The sequence below is a fragment of the Maylandia zebra genome, linkage group LG22 (assembly GCF_041146795.1).
Source record: "Maylandia zebra isolate NMK-2024a linkage group LG22, Mzebra_GT3a, whole genome shotgun sequence".
Taxonomy (NCBI): domain Eukaryota; kingdom Metazoa; phylum Chordata; class Actinopteri; order Cichliformes; family Cichlidae; genus Maylandia; species Maylandia zebra.
The window spans coordinates 6,320,136-6,343,063 of record NC_135187.1 but is presented as its reverse complement, the minus strand read 5'-3'; the positions used below and the strand labels follow the sequence as shown (position 1 = coordinate 6,343,063).

The window sequence follows — 22,928 nt, the reverse complement described above, 5'->3', positions numbered from 1 at the left end:
TATAATTCATTCAGAAACAGACTTTGCACATTCAAAACATGAGAGGACAATAAGTGCTGCGAAGTTATTTATATTTTGAGCTAAATGCTCCTTCGTCCTACAAGCAAAACTAATTTCCATGTGCTCTGAACTCCAGTATGAGATTTAAAAGGTGTTTCTTTCAAAAATGGTAGTATTATGTTTAATGTTAGTAAAACTGTCAGGTTAGATTAGTATGTGTTTCTGAGTTTAAGGCTGAGGTCCAGGAGAAACTAAATCCAAAAGCTGAATGACAAAAAAAAAAACAACCCTGAGCACAGTGAGCTGCACCAAAGCTTTAAAAAAAAAAAATCATTCTTAAAGCACTGGAAAAAAATTTTACTGTTATTTTTAGTCTCTGTAAACTCTAAATTGTTCTGGCTAACAAAATCTTTTGCACCAAAAAAGCAGCTATATTAGAAATTAAAACATTTATTATAATCAAATTTATTTATTTGTACTCTGAAAGAAACCTTTTAAAATTATTTAAGAAAACATTTCTGTAGATAAATCTACATTATGCTTAAATGTTGAAGTATCCAAAGATGATGACCTTGCCTGGAACAATATTTTAATATTTAAGGAAAAGAAACTGTAAAAATTTACAAAATTAGAAAGTACTTTATATTCTGAGGTCTCATTTCTCATCTCACATGACTTAATTCAAACACTTTTCATCCAGAATGTCAGGAAGTGTAATAATGTGTCAGTGCTTACTGACAAAACTCTCTGTAAAACCACTCGGGTCAGTTCTGATTGGATAGGATTTTTCAGCCTGAGGTCACTATTTAAAAAAAGCAAAATCTGTGTCTGCGTTAGTACTACATATAGAGCTCGCTTCTTGGTTTCACTCCATCTCATCCCAGTGTATTTCTCAGATGGAGTTAAACTGGGATTAATAAAAAATAAAACAAACAATAATTTTGCTGTCTGTCTAAGTTTATCTGTGGTAAAGATGTGATATTAGCTGTTAGTACAGTGGTATGCAAAAGTTTGGGCACCCCTGATAATTTCCATGATTTTCTTCATAAATCATTGATTTTTTTGGATCAGCAATTTCAGTTAAATATATCATACAGCAGACAAACATAATGATATTTGAGAAGTGAAAAGAAGTTTATAGGATTTACAGAAAGTGTGCAATAGTTACTTAAACTAAATTAGGCAGGTGCATAAATTTGGGCACCCCAAAAGAAATATTACATCAATATTAGGTAGATCCTCCTTTTGCAGAAATAACAGCCTCTAAATGCTTCCAATGAGAGTCTGGATTCTACAAAACATCTCCAGTTCAGTCAGGTTTGATGGTTTCCCAGCATGGACAGCCCGCTTTAAGTCACACCATAGATTTTCAATAATATTCAGGTCTGGGGACTGAGATGGCCGTTCCAGAACATTGTCCTTGTTCCTCTGCATGAATGCCTTAGTAGACTTTGAGCAGTGTTTAGGGTCGTTGTCTTGTTGAAATATTCAGCCCCGGCCAAACTTCAGCTTTGTGACTGATTCTTGAACATTGTTCTCAAGAATCTGCTGATACTGACTGGAATCCATGCGACCATCAACTTTAACAAGATTCCCAGTACCTGCACTGGCCACACAGCCCCACAGCATGATGGAACCGTCACCACTACCTGTGGGTAGCAAGTGTTTCTCTTGGGATGCTGTGTTCTGTTTCCGCCATGCATACCGCCTCTTGTTATGTCTAAATAACTCAATAACTCAGTCCACAGCACCTTATTCCAAAACGAAGCTGGCTTGTCCAAATGTGCTTTAGCAAACCTCAAACGACTCTGGTTGTGGCATGTGCACAGAAAAGTCTTCTCCTGCATTGCTCTCGCTTAATAGTTGAACGATGCACAGTGACACCATCTGCAGCAAGATGATGTTGCAGGACTTTGGAGCTGGTCTGTGGGTTGACCCTGACTGTTCTCACCATCCTTTGCCTCTGCTTATCTAAGATTTTACTTGACCTGTCACTTCGGGCCTTAACTAGAACTGTGCCTGTGGTCTCCCATTTCCTCACTATGTTCCTCACAGTGGAAACTGACAGCTGAAATCTCTGAGATAGCTTTTTGTATACTTCTCCTAAACCATGATGTTGAACAATCTTTGTTTTCAGGTCATTTGAGTTGTTTTGAGGCTCCCATGTTGCCACTCTTCAGAGAAGATGCAAAGAGGAGAAAAACTTGCAATGGGCAGTCATAAATACTCTCTCTCATGATTGGATTCACCTGTGTATGTAGGTCAAGGGTCAATAAGCTTACCAAACAAACTTTGTGTTCCAATAATCGGTGCTAAAGGTATTTAAATCAATAAAACAATAAGGGTGCCCAAATTTATGCACCTGCCTAATTCTGTTTAAGTAACTATTGCACACTTTCTGTAAATCCTAAAAACTTAATTTCACTTCTCAAATATCATTATGTTTGTCTGCTGTATGATATATTTAACTGAAATTGCTGATCCAAACAACCAAAGATTTCTGAAGAAAAATCATGGAAGTGACCAGGGATACCCAAACTTTTGCATACCACTGTATGTGACTGTCCTGGATTTCACTCTGTTGACTGCAGTCTGTGTCCCACAGAGACCAGTTGTGAATAGGATGGTGCGAGTGAAGAACTTAACAGTTATGGTCAGTCTATGACAGAGAAGACTATATCACTACATGCAAATACTAATAACTCGAGAACAGCAGGCCTTTGAAAGTAAAACGAAGAGTGACAGTAACAAAGCTTTGTTAGAGCAGCTACTTCACCCAGGAGTGGCAAAAATATTTGGAACATGTGAGGAGTTATCTGCTAAAAACAGGTTAGATCAGATGCTGATGTACATTCATTTTGCAGATCTGCCCTTTTTCACTCTCTGTTGTGTTGAATGCTTCATCCACTTTACAAGTAGTTATACTATGTTAGTTCAGGCTTTGTCCTTAAAAATATGAGCAATTTGACAGAAATCACACCAGATAAGATGAATCTCACATTTCATCTCAAAATATAAAGAACTCTGAAAAAGTCTTGAGCTATCTGTCATTTTTTTTAAAAAAAATACTTTTTTTAGGAATAGGTGTAATGATTTATGGAAAAATGAACAAACATACAAACAAAAGTATAAATTCAGTATATGAGGCAAAAAGAGAGTCTGTATAATTCTAACAAGCTTGAAAGTGAACATTCGGTATGATCGTCTTTAACAAAGACTCCTGGGCAGCTTTCTTGTCATTTCCTTTATGAGGTCTTCAGGAAGAGTTCTTCAGACTTCTTGAAGGATGTTTAAAGCTGATTTTTCTGTTCTCTGTGAAGATATTACACAGAGACTATAGACCATAAACTATAGACAGTTTTTTAGGCACACTGCACATGATGCTAAGATATTCTGAGATGTAAGTTTTCAGCTCATAGCTCTTTGGGAATAAGAAGAAACACTTTGAAAGACTTTCTAAAAGCCTGGAGAGTTATTGATAAAGACTAGTTAAAAATTAAAACAAAGTCTGGCTCTTTGAAAGGAAAATATAAAGAAATAAGAATAAGGACGACTCAAGAATTTAACACAATATTGAAATTTCCTCCTAACTTTGAACTGTGTATCTGTCTCTTGTATAATTTTGTATTGTATAATAGAGTAGCTATTGTTCTTTACATTATTTACAAGGACAGTTCACCCTGCAAATTCACCCCAGGGTGAGACCATGCATGTTAGTTAGACCATGTTAGTTTGATCAGCTTGCATCCTTAATATACTTGCTACTTATTCTAAACAATATATAAAATACTTCATGGGTATGACATATGGCTAAGAAACCACCTGCGAGCAATATTTTCAAATTGTTGAAGAAAACACAAACTAATTCAAGGATGAGAAAAAGTGAGATGAGAAAAATTAACCCCAGCAAGAAACATGAAGAGCAGATACTGCAACAACGCAGGATATAATCCAAGCAGCAATGATCCTCTTGTAAGTAGGAAAAACTCTACCTGCTGATGTGACTGTCCAGCGTTTGGCTTGAAAATATTCTCAAAAGAAGTGTTAGCTTTATGTGACTATGCCATGAGGAAAGCATGAATCAAGCTTTATGCTATAACTGCCTGTAGAACAGCTGAAGCTGTTCTTAGATTTTACTGGTCTGTGTACAATCATACAAATTTAGCATTGCCAGCAGATTGTTGTCAGGTTTGTTCCTGGTCGGTGCTGGTCTGCAGTGTAATGAAAAGTCAAACTATTATTATTTTGAATAACTTTTATATAAGTATGAGTAAAATAGCTGTAATCTTTTAATATACAGTGGCTTGCAAAAGTAGTCGGCCCATTTGAACTTTCCCACATTTTGTCACATTACAGCCACAAACATGAATCAATTTTATTGGAATTCCACGTGAAACATGCAGTAGAACAGTAGGCCCATATATTTTAAATTCCCTCATTCAAGACCATGACGACTTAAAACCACAGCTCTATGTAAAGATTTGACTTAATTTTGTGAAAAACAAATAACACAAAAACAGTAACATGCCATCTGTACATCAGCTCAATAATTTGCTGTAGGCAAAGGCCAAGACTGTTTGCCACCCAAAGCATTTTTCTTGCAGCATATCTGTCAAAAATGTCCATCAGGATTAGTTTTAAATGGATTGCTTTTTCTGGTAACTCACATTTACAATCACAGACAAAAGACAAACAAATTATTAAATTTGTGTGATTTTCCAGTTTGAACGCACAGAGGTACAGTGCTCAGCACTGTTGACTGTGAGGTTCCATGTTCAAATCACCTGATTTAATTATATGGTTTTTCCCTCTTTCTACAGTCTAAAGAAGTTAGATTGTGGTTCGTAATTGGACATGATGTGGTTGTGAACATATAGTTGTCTGTGCTGCAACGTGTCTAGTTCCCATGGCTGCAAAACAAGCTTGCGTCATCATTCCTCCACCACCATGTTGACAAGTGATATGCTGTGTTTATTTATTCATTCCTCAACATGGTGCTGTGCATTAAGGCCAAACATTTCCACTTTGGTATTTTCTGTTGAAACTTTAAAACTTAATCTGCACTGGAATTTAGAAAGGAGGAGGAGACTTTCACCTGACAACTAACCAAACATACCATATTTGTTCAGTCTTTCTCTAATTGTACTCATAAACCTTAACATGTACAGTAACATGCTAAATGATACCTGTAGATTTGTATAGCTCTTTATTTTATTTACTCTTTATCATGTAGTTTCTCTGAGCACTTATTCGAGAGAAGTCCGAAATACATTCTTATTACTGTTTTTTTGACTTTTAAGCTACCCTACCAGGATATTTTCATTCAAATGCTAAGACAAAATGTCAATATCTATGAATGTGGAGACTCAAAAGACTAGTTAGGTAATAGTTGCCGATGGATTTATGAAACTTGATAGAAACTTGGACGTTTGCAATAGGTGAATTGGTGAACTACCGAGGTTGCGCCCAAATGCTTAAAACTGTTAGCTGGTCAGTGTTTTCAGGTGTGCTTGTACTACCTGTATGGTGCGGAGTGCTGACTAAGTCATGTTAAACCCATTAAAGCGTCAAGCTCAAATATCTTTTCATTTTTGTGCACTGTTCTCTTGTCGGCACACATTTTCTGTTTATTGAAGCCTTTTGTGAATAATTTTGATCATGTAAAAACTGGGAATTGGTCCCTATTGACAATACTCTTATTTTTTGCATATGTCATTTAGGAAAGGTAATTGGTCACTGAACTTTTTGCAACTATGTGTATTTCTAAATTTTGTGGAAAATGCCTGGAGCAAGCCCTCATAATCAGGCTTTGATAGGGAACTAGGACAAGGTCATCCACAGTGGTGACTGTATAAACGGATCCCCCCTTTCCTTGGGTTTTAAGCACTTTAAAGACTACTGGACTCCAAATATCTTGAATTTTGTGATGGTCTCTAATGCCAACCCTTTAAGGTAAACAGTCTTGCAGGGGTACTTACATGATTCCTTACATGCTGATCAGCGTGTTAGCTGCAGTGTTTTAGTGACACCTTTAAAACCTATGGCGTAACTGGGTCTGGTGTTCCACAATCCAGTCATGAGTGCTGCCGCCCACAGGCTCATGAATCCTTCGTAACAGACAATTGATCTAAAAATCAAAAAATGGTGACTTATCAGTCGACTGATGTGGTAACCTGTGGTAGAAAACAGAGACAGTCTCTTTTCTCTGTGGAAGGAAGGGTGCATAGTACACTGTGCACAGTGTGATTAAATTGCTCACACTGACCATTACCAACTGGATGGTGAGGGAGCACGGTGGCCAATGGCGTGTCCGGCGGGGTGGCCTGGGGGGGGCACAGGCCACCCCCCCAACCAGACTGGCCACCCCAGGTGCCACCCCAAAGGCAAAACAATAAACTTCAATCAAATATCAAATGTCCGATTATGTTTTCACGGTGAAGCTCAGATATCCGAGTGTAAGTGAATGCAGCATCGGCTTCTGCGCTATGCGCATCACGTTAGCAAAGGTAGGAGAGCCAAGCACGAAAGACGGCACTGCAGGAAACAATTTTTCGGTGAAAGAAAATGAGGACAGAATAAATGTCCTGGTAAGTAATATTAAGTTTGTTGAGTTTAGTAAACTTCGGTGAAATTAGAATACCAAGGAAAAAAATAACACTTAAAGAATTATTGCAGCCGTGGAATATTTCAGACAGTTTGCTACAGAGGGGAGCTAACATAAGAGTTATGAGTTATAAGATGTAATCTAAGTCGTAACATTGCTGTATGGAGCTGCAGATTTGGTTGCAGGTTAACATAGCTGGACTGGCCATCGGGCATACCGGGCATATGCCCGGTGACTTATTTTTTATTTTTTTTTGTAATGGCATGGACAATGAGAGGTGGTGGATTGGCCAGATGCAGGTCGATGTGTAAAAATAACTCAGTTGTTTGGTGGTGGCTATGGCGGGGCTTCCACAGAGGCAACAGGTGGATGAGGGAAGGGGAGGCAGGAGGAGAGCCCCGAGGCAGCCGCCAGTCCGAGTATCAGGTGAACTGAACTTCAGGTAAGTATGACCTGCAGTCTATCTGGGTCAGATATAAACCAAGTTTAGGTGGAGTTTATTTTCATTGTGCTGACTTTTTACTGTCAGTTGCAATAACTCGTACTGCGTTCTAGCCAGCTTGACGGAGTTTATATACAGCTGGGTGGGTGCTATGATGTTACTGATAGTGAACTTTATTTTATTCATAAGGTTAGTTAGTAGAGTTGCCAACGGCTCCTTAAAAAAATGGAATGGTCCCTCAATCAGAGAAAATATTACGCGTTTCGTATTGAGCTGAGAAGAGACGCAGTTTGTCCCGGACTTTAGCTAGAATGGAAAAAAGACACAAAGCTGGATTTATTCTGTCTTTATGCTGCACAGCTGCCTCTTCTCTCATTCTCTCCCCCTCCCTCTCCTGTTGCTACTTCAATCATTAAACTGATCAATGATCAGCTGATCGGCTTTTCTCTCTTGTTTGTTTATCGCCCACTTTGCGCCAGAAAGAGGAAACCAGCAGATATTGCGCTAAACAACAGCAGCACGTTTAAGCTTGATCAGCTGTTGTTAGAATTTATTTAATATTAATTTCTAGTATCAGCTGATGTTTGCTGGAGCCACAGCTGTAAAGCTGCTGGTCATGATGTCTGTTTGGATATGTGGTGAGAGGGAAACATGAAGATGAAACCAGGAGATGTCCTTACTGAATCATCAGAGCTGAACAGGTGATGGAGAAACAGGTTTACCTTTTAGGTGACATGAATGAGTTGAAGGGAAGTTATCAACTGTTTCTGAGAGACAAATAACACCAGGATCCTTTTCTAAGTAGCTGACAGCTGGTAACTGTGCAGGGGCGGATCTAGGAAAGTTTTGCCAGGGGGCCAGGTAGGGCATTAACAGGGAAAGGTGGGCACAAAGAAATACTTTTCTTTCTTATTCTCATTTAAAATATCTCGCTTTTATTAAATAATTATCTAAATCTTACAACCAAAGTTTTTATCTGACGTAAAATGTATAGAAATCATACATATACCAAAAAGACTGTACATCACTGTCACAACAGGGTTTGTTTTCATTCAAAGGCTTTATGGCTTTAATACCTGGTGGGCCAATCTGTAGTGAAAATGCCCAATTTTTTTGTCCCAGTCCAGCCCTGCAGGTTAATACTGGCAGTGTCACCATGCCAGCTGACTGTATTTCATCATCAGCCAGTGTTGTTCTTTATCAATATTACCAAAGTTTACCATAAGGCAGCATAGAAAGTATTTACTTGCTTTCAGGTTTTATTCAAATGTTAGTCTTTTCATTTGTTTCCCCACTTTTTTCCTGTTTCAAAATCAAACACCAGTTTGTGAGAAGATTATCTTCTTTTTTTAACAGGCAGAGAAAGTTTTGCATTGGCATTGGCTAATTTGTCAATTGTTTGTTACAAATGTTCGTATTTTAATATTCAAAAATGTTTTTGCCCAAAACATATGTGCACTATATGTCAGTAAAAATACTATGCAAATATTGATGTCCTTGACTGCTGAGTAAACACTGACAAAGCACTGATTGTATCTCTTGTACTTTATCAACGCAGTATCTAAAAACTTTGCACCGTAGTGGTTAAAATCTCATTCTAATAAGAGTTAAAAGTGCATTTGGTTATTAGGTTTATAGGATTATTGAATTATGGTTAAGGGTTGGTAGAATTTTTTTTTAAACATTATCTGCCACCCTTCTCCAAATCTGTGCCCCTACCTGGCCCCCCCAACAAAAATTTTCTAGACACGCCACTGATGGTGGCATGGTGGTTAGCACTGTTGCCGCACAGCAAGAAGGTCCTGAGTTCAATTCCACCATCAGGCCGGGTTCTTTCTGTGTGGAGTTTGCATGTTCTCCCCGTGTTTGCGTGGGTTCTCTCCGGGTACTCCGGCTTCCTCCCACCGTCCAAAGACATGCAGCTTGTGGGGATAGGTTAATTGGATAATCCAAATTGCCACTAGGTGTGAATGTGAGTGTGAATGGTTGTCTGTCCCTGTGTGTTAGCCCTGCGACAGACTGGCGACCTCTCCAGGGTGTACCCTGCCTCTCGCCCTATGACAGCTGGGATAGGCTCCAGCGCCCCCCGCGACCCTGAAAAGGATAAGCGGAAGCGAATGGATGGTGAGGGATGGTGTGACTTTTCTCAATGCCACACTTTTGGCAAAGTTGCTGAAACAGGTTGTTCTAAAATTGTCTGCCTTGGTGTGGAAACAGCTCCCAACTTGGATTCAGGAGACAGATACCTAATCCTACTTTAGTTATGCAGCAATAGGGTTAAGCTGCTGGGTGCTTCCTATGATGCACAGAGTGTTTCTTCTTCACTTATCTCTTTTCACTCTATGTATTTATACACCTCTCTACATTTATTATCAGTTATTATTAATCTCTGGATCTCTTCCACAGCATTCCTTTGTCCTGTCTCCCTTCCTTCACCTGCAACCGGTCACTGTGGATGGCCAACTGTCCTTGAGCCTTATCAGTAGAACATCAGTCCAGTGATCATAGGATAATAGAGATGGAGGGGAAATGAAAGTCAAACCCAGATTTATGTGTGTTTTAAACTTCACACCCTTTTTTGTAAAGGTTCATACTGGTCCATAGTCTCCACTGGTGGATGTCTTGGGACACTTGCTCTGTAGCTAAATAGAGAGCAATGAGGAGACAACTGACTGACACCTCAGTTGAGTCCCACCAAAAGCTGACTTAGAGATCTAAAGTGACCTAAAAAATCTCTCAGATTCACCTGTTGGTGTTAGTGTGTGATAGGTTTGTAGCTTGAACCTATTCGCTGGAACGTTGAGGACAATATAATTACACAGCAAGCAAGACACGAAGTAGGCAAAGTTCTTCTTGTTACTCATGCATGAGGGAGACCTGCCTGGAGCCAAGTGTCGTTCCACCACTTGACCTCCGTCAGACTCTCAGCCAGGTTCCCCATAGCACTCCTTTTATTGTGGTTACATGAATATGCATAGGGTCATTAACATATAACATCTTACATAGGTATACATGTGAACAAAGAATACTGTGTGTGTGTGTGGGGGGGGGGGGGGTCAGAGTGTGACCCCATAAATGACTTCCCTAAACCTGCTAGTCTGGAAGTCCAACAGTTCATCTAAACAAAAGGCACTTAGCCTAAAACAGATACAGCCACGTTTATCCTGCCATAAAACAATAAAACAAGGTACGACCTCTTCTCATGCTCCCAGGATGTAGGTGTGCATTCCAGTGTGGAATACACACCAAGCCTTTGCAGCCTGCTAAAGATCACACATCCTATCACTACACAATTGATTATACACCTCTAAGCATATATGGTTAAATATTTCTAAGCATAAATGACAATCAACAATACAAAACTTAACAGTGTGGCTATCCTCTGGATGTGTTCACTTAATTTTAATGATAATCTCTATCAGTTTTATTTTATTTTTTTATTCCACTTGTTTTCCACTGAATTACTGGTTCATTAGTTAGCTAATATAAACTAATGTAAGCAGCAACCGACCAACCAACTCAGTGATGTCACGTTCTGTGCTGGCAAAAAGGTACAGCTAAACATGATCCAAAAAGTTTAACTTTAAGCGCTTATTGCTTAAATCCAGCTCCACAGACAGTTACATCTATGTCAGTTTTTGAGAACTCCGTGATGAAAATTAGTCTTTATATGTGCAGTTTTATATCCACTTTAACAACAAAAGAATATGTGTTGTCTGAAATGTTTCTCAGAGTGTTTGAATGCATCTTGTTGCATTTTTACCAGCTGAATGGTAATTATTAGTCAGAAATATTTAAGTACAAATTTAACTTGAAGGCAACTTGCTTTTGTTTGTTTGTTTCAGAGCGACACACTATGACATACATTGAGACTGCAGCCACTGGTTGGAATGAATCTCCTGAGTTAACTGAAGTCATATTTGTAAATGGTCAGGAGTTTGTGCATTATAAGAGCAGCTTGAAGAAGATGGTACCCAAGACTGAGTGGATTGAGAAAACTGTAGATCCTGAATATTGGGAAAGAGAGAGACAGAGAAACATACGCAATGAGCAAGCGATCAAAGCACACGTCGTCTGGCTAATGGAGCGTTTGAATCAGACTAGCGGTGAGTAAAAAACACTGAAACCTAAAGATCCTCCTGAGATAAAATAACTTTTTTGGTGATTTCCTTTCCCTTTTGGAGCTAAATGAGGCCACTTAAACACATGAGATATCAATGGAAAGCACATGATGTCCTCTATTAAGAGCATCAGGACTTAGTGGGGCAGCTCAAATAAGTAAAACAATATAGATCAAAAACAAATGTCCATTGGAGAGGACATAAATGGACAGGCTGATTCTCAGGAAGATATAATGTTATGTAGTGCTGATGTGTGTGCATATGTGTGTGTGTTTGTGTGTGTACACAATCCACACTTCCTGATTTTTTTGTTTTTGCATATTCTTCACACTTACATGTTTCACATCATCAAGCAAATTTTAATATTAAACAAAGATAAGCCGAGCAAATACAACTGCAGCTTTAATGATGATTTCATATATTAAGGGGGGAAAAAGCTACGACCCTGAAAAAGTCATTGTCTCCTAAACTGGATAACTGGTTGTGCAATCCTTGGCAGGAAGGAGGGGATTTGATGAGAATGTAGTGATTCTGATTTTATCATTGATATCACTTATCAGTTCAGTTCCTTATCGGTTCTCATTGGGTTCTCAAAGATATTCCAGTCATACAAATTCATCGCAGGCTGTGTGGTGAACTGTTTGTGCATGTTCGAGGTATTTGACCTATTTGTTGTGATCAGAGTTGTGGTCGTTATTTAAAAAGTAATGTATTACACATATTACACAGTAATGCAGTACATTATTTAATTACTCACAGGAGAAAGTAATTTGTTATACTACTTGTTACAGTCCATTCGTGTTACTCTGTAAAATGTTCTGAAACATGCTGTCATATAATAATCAGTTAATAGTATAAACCTATAGGTTACAGTCACACACCAACACAAATCACTATCCTAATGAGAACACACATGTGATCTTTGTCTTAGTAATTTGGGCATGAACACAAAGCAAAGATGAAAACCAGCACACAGCAACTTCAAAATGATCGTCACGGTGATTCTGCTAAAGATGAACGGGTAGAAAACGGGGCTGCAGTCTGACTGCTCACCAGTTTGTTAACTGTTGAAGTTCAGGGTCTGGCTGAGTTCTGCATTCAGCTTTAACATCTTGGACAGCTTAGCGTTAGCATGCTGTCTGGCTAGCTTAGCATTAGCATGGTGTCCATGCAGATGCTTGCAAAGAGCTGAAATTGTGTTAGCAGCATAATGCAGTTGTTTCTGTCCTGGAGGCTGTTTGCACTTTACCATCGCACACGTCCTTTTGTGCAAAAAAAAAAAAAAAGATTGTCCATATCCATTCTGCAGGCTGCCATTTTCTTCCTCCTACACACTGAAATCAGCTGATTGTAGCACAAGTGCAAATGAAACCAACTGGCAGGATCAATAGGCAAGCTGACCAACAAATCCAAATTGGATTACTGGGACCAGTGTTCTTGATTCCCATCCCTAAATGGCAGCAACGACTGGAATCAATCATTTGTTTGTTGCTCAGTCACATTGGAGGGGTTTTGAGCACAAATGACCTCTTTAAGTATCTCAATCAGATTTAAGTCCAAACTTTGATTAGACCACTCTAAAACCTTCCTTTAGTTATTTGTTTTGTTTTGTTTTAGCCATTCAGTGGTAGACTTACTGGTATGTTTTAGATCATTGTCCACCTGTGTAACCCAAGTGTGCTTTCAGGGCATGTTCTATGTTCTATGATTGATGGGTTTGTTGTGAATTTTCACTGGTATAGCATGAATTTGAAAATTCAGCTAAATTTTGATATTATAATGTTAACACAAAGGTGATAACAGTTAAGGGTCTCTGTGGCAGAGGTGGCAAAAGTACAGACATTCAGTACTTAAGTAGAAGTACAGATACGAGTGTTAAAAATACTCCAGTAAAAGTAAAAACGTAAAGACTGTGAAATGTACTTAAAGTAAGAAAGTAAAAAAGCAGGTCTTTGGAGAACATTTCTATTTTTGTGCAAAGCTACCTGAACATTGTGTTATATTAATGTAATAATAAAATAATATTAATAAATGAGAAACAAACTTTAGTTTAAATTTTAATTCTAATAAATGCACTTAGCTTGAATGAGTCAAGTAAAAAATGAGCAGAGAAAAAGAAGAAAAATTTAAAAATATCTCTATTTTCTGTTCTTACATTGTAGAGGATGACTTTGCCTCCAAGCAGGAAAAAGAGTAGAGACTGGGTTAAAATGGGATTTAGCAGGTGGCAAAACCCTAAAATTGGTTGTTGTGGCTGTAGGAATGCAGCTAAGATAATGATGGGAAAGAAAAGGGTTTGCTGCTGGGTTCCTTTGACCCAGACCACAGTGAATCTTTATACACAGTTAATTAAAGCAAGCCCTAAAAAGTTAATTCTGTTCATCTGGAAGAAATGTTTCTTCCACGGAAAACACTGAAATAATTTCATCACCTGGCTGATTGAGTATGCATCAAAACAATTAAAGCAAACGTTAGAGTGTCCAGTTGCCAAGAACATGCTCTCTCAGAGGTGTTTTGAGTGTCTTGTGGACTAAATAGCAGCTCCAGAAACACTGATTTGATGTGCTGACTTCATAAAAAGGATGTGTTTTGTTGTGTGTCTTTGATTATTCCCTACATAGGGTAGCTCAGTGCTTTTTTGTCTATATTAAAAACACTGAGGCTCTCTTAACATTGAATAAAAAGGACTCCTTCTTTACAACAGTTTGAGGGTTGCTGTCTGCTGAACAGCATCTAAAGATAGAATATCTCTCATTTACTACAGTTCTTTATCTTTCAGGTGTTCACATTTTGCAGTGGATGTACGGCTGTGAGTGGAACGAAGACACAGAAGAGGTGACTGGATTTGAGATACTTGGTTATGATGGGAGAGATTATGTTGCATTTGACCTGAAGACAGAGACATATATTGCTTCAGCACCTCAGGCTGTTATAACCAAACATAACTGGGACAGAGACAAAACTCGCATATTATACAAGAAGTACTTCCTCACACAGGAGTGTGTTGACAAACTGAAGAACTTTGTGAACTCTGGGAGGAAATCTCTGATGAAAACAGGTAAAATCACCAGATTTAGAGCAATGGACACAATATTCATATGACTCAATGTCGGTGTCCATAATAATTAAAAAAAAAACAAAAAACAGTTTTATAATTTTTCTCATCACCTCTCTTCACTATATATTTACCACTGTGTTTTGTTTTTTACATTCATGGCTTTTTGTTTGTTGTTTTTCTACTAACATCATCTTAGTCCTTTCTATTAAGATTCTTAGTTTCATTTCATGCTTTTATTGTCAGTTTCCATCTCTTCCTTATTACTCTGCATTTATATTTCTCTCGTGATACACTGGTGAGCTGTCCACCTCTTACACATTGACAGCTAGGATCGGCTCCAGGGTTGCAGAGCAGCTTATGTTGGATAAACTGTCATGGTCCTGGGTCTTTGACCCAGAAGGTCTTTCAAATTCTGTTTATTATTAAATGTCTTCAGTTTGATTCTTAGTCGGCTTTTTTTTAAAGTTTTCATCTTTGTGTGTTTCCTTCATGTTTTCTACCCTGAGTTTAGTTCCAGTTTCTGTTGTGTTTATCGTTTATCGTCTTGTACTGTTTCTGGGAACTCTTTATTCCTTACTAATTTTTGGTGTCCTCGTTGTATTCTTAGTACTCTTTCTTTTTTTCCCTTCTTAGGCTCTTATCAGCCTAAATAAAGAACTTGTCTGAACATTACACTTTCTAGTATGAACTTTGTGGACACACTTGGCTTCTGGCAGCCTATCTATCCATCATATCTGGGGTGTTCCTTGTCTTTTTCCCTATGACAACAGAAACAGTAATATAAAAGTACAGTTAATAAGACATAACAAACTAAAAACCTCTTTACTCTTTAGTTCCTCCCTCAGTGTCTCTCCTCCAGAAGACGCCCTCCTCTCCCATCAGCTGCCACGCTACGGGATTTTTTCCTAACGTAGCTGAGATGTTCTGGAGGAAAGATGGAGAGGAGCTTCATGAGGGTGTGCACAAAGGAGAGATCCTCCCCAACAATGATGAGACCTTCCAGATGAGTGTTGTTCTGAAACTTTCATCAGTCAAACCTGAAGACTGGGAGAGGCACGAATGTGTGTTTCAGTTCAGTAGCGTCAACAAGGAGATCGTCACCAAACTGGACAAAACAAAAATCAAGACCAATACAAGTAAGACTGAATTCAAAGGGAGATTATTAATCTTTAAAAAATATATTTACCTTTCTTCTGGCCTGTTTTGTTATTCCATGTACACTGTAACCTGTCATCACCACAGTGGTTCAGTAAATGGTCACAAAAACTAATCAGCCATTTAATTACAATCTGATTTAAATAAATAATTTCAGAGTTAATGGGACAAAAGGTCAAGATCCAATAATATATACACAGCTTTATTTTGTAATTCTCACAATGCATTTTGGGAAAATGTTATTTTTATTTTTTACATTTGTGTATTTTAGTATTTTCACAGTATGTTTCTCATCAAGTTCACAAAGGATCCTAAACTGTGCACAGGTTAGATCTGATGCTGATATTTTACATAAAGGATCAACTTTCCATGATGTTTATGTATAACTTGTTTTCTCACAGCATGAAAAAATATATGCAGTATTGTAACTAGGGATGGGTATCGTTTAGGTTTTATCCGATACTGGTGCCAAACCTGTACTTTTGAAATGGTGCCGGTGCTTAAACGGTGCTCAAACCAGTGCTTAAAGAATGGAGAACCCAAAATTGGTCCAAAAACCTCTCATGTTCAGCTGTTTTTTTGTAAAAAGATAACAATGTTAGCCTTTTCTGCAGCTATGGGTCATATATGGTATCGCTCTTGGCTGGAAGCAGTGCTTAAACAATGGAAAAAACACAAACTTTGTCCAAAAACCTCTCATGTTTAACTGTTTTCCACTTTTTCTTTGGTCATTTTAGCCTTTTTGGCCAGGGTGAAGGGAGTATCTGCCATCAAACAAGAAGACAGCCACATGTAGCTATGATGATGTTTGCTAGTTCACCTTACTGCATTAATGTAATAACGTGGTTAGCCTACTCAACGTAAATTACACAGAACAACATTAAGCTACTCACGCAGAGAAGAACGGCTGCTGCTGCATCATCATCCGTCATCATTTCTGCTACACTGGCAGGGCTAGGGGCCAGGACTCTCCTCTTCGTGTTTTTGGGGGATGTTGCTCCGGGTCCGATAACAGGCACCACACCCGCAGTAGATGTGCTCGGTGTGAGGTCTCGCAGCAAGCTATCAAATACGGCGCATTTCTCGGCTTTTAAAAAAACGCTATGCGTCGCCAGATGTTTCATCGGATTTGAGGTTACCTCCTTTGACAGTATCACAGTATCAGCTTAAAGCACTTGTTGCAGGCTGCTGAGTTTGCATCTTTTGCTGTGAAGTACAGCCAGACTTTTGACCACTTCGCCTTGGGCATTTTAATCTGTAGCTCTGCTCTAAAAGAACGTACGTACCTGGCCCCGCCTACTATCCTCGGAAACGTAAAATGATTGGCTAGAATCTAAAGTGTATCACAGCTCAGGAAAAAAAAGCACCGAAATAAAGCACCGAAATGTGCGCTGCTTTTCGGTCTGGTTACTACCGTTTATGTCAGAACCCCATCCCTAGTTGTAACACAGTTTTCACTGGGTCAGTCATTATGATGTATCTGCTGAGAATCAAACAGTAACTGTGATTCAGTTATTCTGACTAAACTCATCCTAAAACTCATTATTCACTGATCTATACTGAGAACATATCAGGTTGTTTAAGTCCTGCAATACTTTTAAAATAATCAAAGGACTAATGTCATGTAAATGTAATGAACATAGTCTGATTACTCACTGGTCAGTGAGAGAAATATTGTAAATATTGTGGTTTCAGGTCCTTCAGGGTTTCATGTTGGTGGTGTTATCGGAGGTCTTGCGGTTCTTCTCCTGGCCGTCTGTATCGGAATCTATTTCAAGTTACGAGGAAATGGTAATGAGCAAAATATATTTTTATGCTTTATGAATGATATTCATGTGAAATATTTACTAATATATTATTATTCTAATAAATTAATATACTTCATGCCCTGTTCCTATGATATAAAAAAATCATAAATTGGGAATATTTAATAATTTAGATAGCACTTACTAATTAAATGATGTAAAATACTTATTGTCTGATTAATTTCTAAATAAATAACTGTGGTAATGTCTGTTTTCAGGGTTTAATCGTGCAAACTGTAAGTATTTTTAAAATGTGTTTAAAGATATTTGGATGTTATTTGTGTACTGAATATAAAAAGACTTGTAGAGTCACTGACGTCAGCTTGACAGAAATAACTAATGTTGTTATTCATCTGAAAATATAATTCTTCTTTTTAAGCTTCTGATACTGTGACTTGAAGATTCAGACTCAAAAGTAATTAAATCCTAATGTAAGTACAGCACACCAAACTACACTATTTAATATCATCTCTAAAAACTTTTAAATATTATTTATTATTATATAAATGTCTATAAATCTAAAATAAATGTTCCAAATCCAAAAAGTATGAAGTAAAAATGAATGACTGCATTAAACAGACTCAATATTTCTGTTCTGACAGGAGAGCAGTAAAGAGTAGACAACCATCTCTGAACTGAGGAAGGACCTAAGGGTGCAGCTGTGATTGCAGCCCCGACTCTCTGTGAATGGTGCTCATGACTACTGATCAAAGGTCATGACTTTAATAGCAATTATAAAACTGACCTCGTGGCCCATTGCTAGTCAGTGGTGCTAATTCCAGTCATTATGCAAATGTTCTGGTTATAAGTTTACAAGTCACTTGAATGAGCGACGAAACGTTTCTCCCACTGAAAGCGCTACGTCCAGATGAACAGAATCAGTCATTTTGTGTTTTTCACTCAGAAATTGCAACATTCACAGATGTAGATCCTAAATTATTTAAACACAAGGACATTTTTGGGACATTTGTCTATGATGAGAAGCTGGTTCCTTTTTTCTTTTTATGCTTCTTTTGTCATTTTGTTTTGGTTCTGTTATAATTTATAAACTTTATAATGTTAAGAGTTTCTTTTCAAGAACGTTCTCCTCCAAATTAATTTATTTCACACATTTTGTTAAGCTCTGTGATTACAGACATCATAGAGCTGGGATTATTAATGAACTCCTTGCACAATGTATGATATTCAGAACTTGTACAGATTTTATATATAAAATCATTCGTGGAACAGTAAACAGTGGAGGGATTCTATGTTATATTTATGTATTTAATTATTATTATTTAATAATTTTATCAGGCAACTGAGGACATGTTTAAACTGAATCCTACTGACTGAGATTCTTTTAGACCACAGTGGTGTAATTTTTTGTCATATCTCACAGTTTTTCCTTTTAAAAAAAAATCATTAAATTTTTCTAATGATTTTGTCACATCATTGTTTTCTGCATCTACTTTGGTTAGTCCTTTAAAAAATATAACGTTTTTGGGGTCTCAGGGAATTCCAGTCAAAAGCATCCAATTCCACTTGTGCAATTTTAATAAATGAAACTTCATTCACTAAATATTTGCCATGAGTCCTACATGAAAGAACTCAGACATTTTAAAGAGCAAAACTCTTGGATGCCATCGTTCATACTAGAAGTTCGGTGGAGACGTCACTGGATCTACTTGAGACAGCTGCTCTGTGTGCTGGATGTTTCACATGAAGAGCAGATGCTGCAACAACGCAGGTTGTAATCCAAGAAACATTGATCCTCCTGGAAGTTAGAAAACTCCACCTGCTGATGTGACTGTCCAACGATTTGCTTAAAGGTCTTCTCAAAAGAAGTGTTAACTTTACATGACCATGCCCTGAGGTGTGTGTTTAGCCGAAGCTGTTCTTAGTTGTTTCTGCTCCAAACACAATCATGTAGCTTTAGCTTTGCCAGCAGATTGTTGTCAGGTTTGTTCCTGGTGGGAGCTGGTCTGCAGTGTACTGAAAAGTCAAACTACTGTTATTTTGATTAGCTTTTATTTAAGCATGGATAATATAACTCCAATTTTAAATGTGAGCACAAAAAGATGTTGGTGCAAGTTATGGAGACTTTACTAGGCTGAGAAACCCAAATAAACATTTCAGAGAGAGCAAAAACGCACAAGTGGCCAAATCAATAATCTGGTGCATTATTAAAAAGGGCATGCTGCAGAGATTATACCTCTCGGCTGACCTGGGAACGCCTTGGAACGCCCCAGGATAAGGTAGAGGAGGTGGCTGGGGAGAGCGAGGTCTGGGCTTCTCTGCTCAGGCTGCTGCCCCCACGACCCGGCCCCGGATAAAGTGGAAGAAGATGGATGGATTATTAAAAAGAATGAATGCACTGACCAGCTCGGCAACAACAAAAGGCCTGAAAGACCACAGAAGACAACTAAAGTGAATGATGGCAGAATTATTTACATGGTTACAAGAAATAACTTAAAACATCTAACCAAGCCAGTAACACTGGATGAGTATGTATGTCATTGTCATGGTCTACAGTCATGAGAACCATTATTTAATGTAAATACAGAGAGTTTACAACATGGTACAAAACACTGGTTACACTCAAGAACAGGAAGACTTTCCCAGAAAACATCTAAAACGGCATACACAGAAATGTAAACAATAAAATGAATTAATAAATAAATCATTAAACAAATGAAACAAATGTTATAACAATGATGGGAAATGAAGAGCTTGGAAAAGAAAAACAGCTCATGATTGAAAGCACAGCAACTAGTACCGCTAGTGTTTACTGATGATGTGACTGCTCACAGAAACAGAACCATTAAATCTGAAGAGTCCAGGTCTATGATCTCTGCTCGGTTCACCAAAGGCTGCGAAACTGATTGTGCCTCAATACAAACAGATAGTAACCCAATGTTACAGCTCCATAATCCAAACTACATCTTATCACTGATATATATGCATATACATTTTTTAAAATGACCTTTTGTGATTCCCATTGTGTTTCCAGCAGGTATTATATTTAAACTCTTTTTACATTTTCTTCTCATTCCTGTTACTCGTGCACCATAGAGAGCATCCTGGCGGGAAACATCTTAACCTGGTTCGGGAACAGCACCATGCAGGACAGACGAGCTCTACAGAGGGTTGTGCGGTCAGCTGAGCGCACCATCCGCTCCGAGCTCCCTGACCTGCACTCAATCTACAGCAGGCGGTGCTGGACCAAGGCCAGGAAGATCGTGAAGGACCTCAGCCATCCCAACAACAGACTGTTCTCTCTGTTGAGGTCAGGAAAGCGATTCCGCTCCCTGAAGACCAACACAGAGAGACTGAGGAGGAGCTTCTTCCCGCAGGCGATACGGTCACTCAATCACAATCACACCACCACACAGTACTGACCCACACATATAGTTCTTACACACACACTGGACATTCTGGACATTGTTTTCACTTCATCACTTAAATCACTGCTGCTGTTATTGTGTATATATTTATTTATACTTCTTGTGTATTTTGTTCATACATTCTTATATAGTTCTATATTGTGTATTTTGTTGTACAGTTATTTTATTTTCAATTTAATTTATATATTTTATCTTATTCTTTCCCAGTGTGTTGTACAGTTATTTCATTTTTAACCTTAATTTATATTTTATTCCTTCCTAGTTAAATTTACCCTTTTTAATTTTTCATATTTATTTCCTATCTTATTCATAGCCTTTTCCTTTTTTGTTTTCTTCAGGTCACGAGCAGTTGTCCAAGCATTTCACTACATATCGTACTGTGTATGACTGTGTACGTGACAAATAAAATTTGAATTTGAATTTGAATTTGTTAATGTGCTGTGTCCATGTAAGCTTTACATCAAAGTGCACTCCTAAAAATTCCAATGACATGCAGATAGATGAAGCAATCTTTGCTTATATGTTTCCTTTTTAAATACACGATTTAGTTTTATTTTCTATGGAGAGCTGAAATCCTCATGTAGTAGCCCATATTTGTACCTACTTCACTGCTTCTTGCAGCTGCTTTTAAACAGTCTGCACACTTCTTCCTCTCTTCCTGATGAGTGTATCATCTGCAAAAGCTGACTTTCCTATATGCCTAGGAATTTGATCAAAGATATATTTAGAGGTAAGAAAACACTTAAAGACAAAGCTTACTTTTATATTCAGCAGTACTACAATCCCATTGCTAGATGGCACCATCTGACAAACCAAACCTAGCAGCACATTGTGGAGAAACCTACTCTTAAAAATAAAAGAAGTCCTGCAGCAGAGCTTAATGATAGTCTTTGATGCTCATTCAGGTTTATGTGCAGAATTTGTGGTTTAATCATGAACAGTGGGATTATAGCTCGAAGTGAGTTCATATGAGAGGCAGCAAGTTATGAGAAAGAGTCTGTGAGGGCAGAGGTCAGATGAGGACAAGAGAAACAGAAATAACAGAAAGTCTTAAAATCCAACATTATATTTAAATTTTTATATGTAAATACATAATATTCAGTCGTAGACCTTCGGTTTAGGCAATAATACTTAAATATTGATCTTTATTTGTTTTTATACATAAAAAAATTCAACATTTCTGATTTTAGGAATTGATCGTTTCCTTATTTTATCATTGCAGCAACGTTGCAGAAAGAGAAGGACACACAGCTATTCCAGCTGATTTTGCTGGAATAGGTTTCCAGATGAATTTGTGGTGGATGAATAATTGTATCTGGATTACTTGGGGAAGTTATTTGTATATGAGTGTAAACACGAGCATAATTTAAATTACTTTTAAAATGGATTTAGTAAGAATGTGATTAAGTATAAATAACTTCAGAAAATATGTGATAACAGCTGTGAAGCAAATAGACGGCCTACAGTGAGGTAGTGGTTGAAGACGAGGCCCACAGACTACACACCACTAGCTCTTTGTTTCTGAGGTCATTCTGCCTGATAGGTTTCACTTTCGAGAGAAAACCTTATTTCCCTTTTTTTGCCTGGTTACTGTTAAGATGCAGCCAGCTTTGAATTCCTATTGGTCAGAGAGGAGCTACTGCGCATGCAGCAGTTTTATTTTGAGTGTGGTGGAATCTAAACAACAAACAGACATTTTTTCCTTCTTTGTTACAGTCAGGTGTATTAACACCACCCACTGAATTCTGCTGCTGACCCACATCTCAGAAATCCAAATCTTTTTTTTTTTTTTTGAAGTGACATCAGAAACAGCAGCATGTGACATCACGTGATGGCGGAGCTTCAGTTCATCCTTTGTCATCTTTTTTTTTTTTTTTTTTTTTTTAAGGACAGGGGGAAAGAATGAAAGAAAGAGGGGGAGAGAAAGAAAGAAAACCAAAGGGGAGAAGAGACGGTGAGAAGGGGGGGAAGAGAGAAAAAAAACAAAAAAACTCCTGGGTCACCTGTATGGAGAGAAAGAAAAACAAAAAAAACAGGGGAGACAGCAAACAACAAAGAGCAACATAATAATAGAAAGAAAAAAAAAAGCACCATCACAATAAACTAGCTAGTCATAGATATCAATAGTTACTAAATAATAAACGATATTGTGCAGCACGCAAGATAGACAGCGCACAGTGTGCTTTGAGGCAGCAGCCAAGAAAGCTGTAGTCCGCATCTGTGAATACCCATGTGTACACCTGTGTGCATACCTGTGTGGATCAGCATGCTTGCATTCCAAAGGTTTCTCCATGTAATGATCTGCTAGAGAGTGTGGGGGGGCCACAGCCCCGTCCTCCAGGGTGTGAAGCGGGTAT

The 22,928-nt window shown here is 38.1% G+C and overlaps 3 protein-coding genes across 3 annotated transcripts in view; all 3 read left to right on the top strand.

Moving 5' to 3' along the window:
- LOC101471753 (class I histocompatibility antigen, F10 alpha chain) overlaps window positions 1-22,928 on the top strand; it is a 111,794-nt gene that overhangs the window by 45,047 nt on the left and 43,819 nt on the right. The window lies entirely within an intron of this gene.
- Window positions 1-22,928, top strand: part of LOC101471461 (class I histocompatibility antigen, F10 alpha chain) — a 76,057-nt gene that overhangs the window by 41,761 nt on the left and 11,368 nt on the right. The window lies entirely within an intron of this gene.
- LOC101479805 (class I histocompatibility antigen, F10 alpha chain-like) lies at window positions 6,410-18,718 on the top strand. The gene is made up of 8 exons (XM_076879373.1): window positions 6,410-6,587; window positions 10,892-11,152; window positions 13,947-14,225; window positions 15,059-15,361; window positions 17,076-17,171; window positions 17,404-17,421; window positions 17,565-17,616; window positions 17,788-18,718. The coding sequence occupies exons 2-7, from the start codon at window positions 10,903-10,905 to the stop codon at window positions 17,582-17,584; spliced, it is 966 nt and encodes a 321-aa protein (XP_076735488.1). The 5' UTR covers window positions 6,410-6,587; window positions 10,892-10,902; the 3' UTR covers window positions 17,585-17,616; window positions 17,788-18,718.

Bases quoted from the DNA above. Each gene is read 5' to 3' on its own strand.
- LOC101479805 (XM_076879373.1), top strand. From the start codon at position 10,903: ATGACATACATTGAGACTGCAGCCACTGGTTGGAATGAATCTCCTGAG. The intron at 14,226-15,058 runs GTAAAATCACCA...TTTACTCTTTAG, and splicing joins GAAATCTCTGATGAAAACAG to TTCCTCCCTCAGTGTCTCTC. The intron at 15,362-17,075 runs GTAAGACTGAAT...TTGTGGTTTCAG, and splicing joins AAAAATCAAGACCAATACAA to GTCCTTCAGGGTTTCATGTT.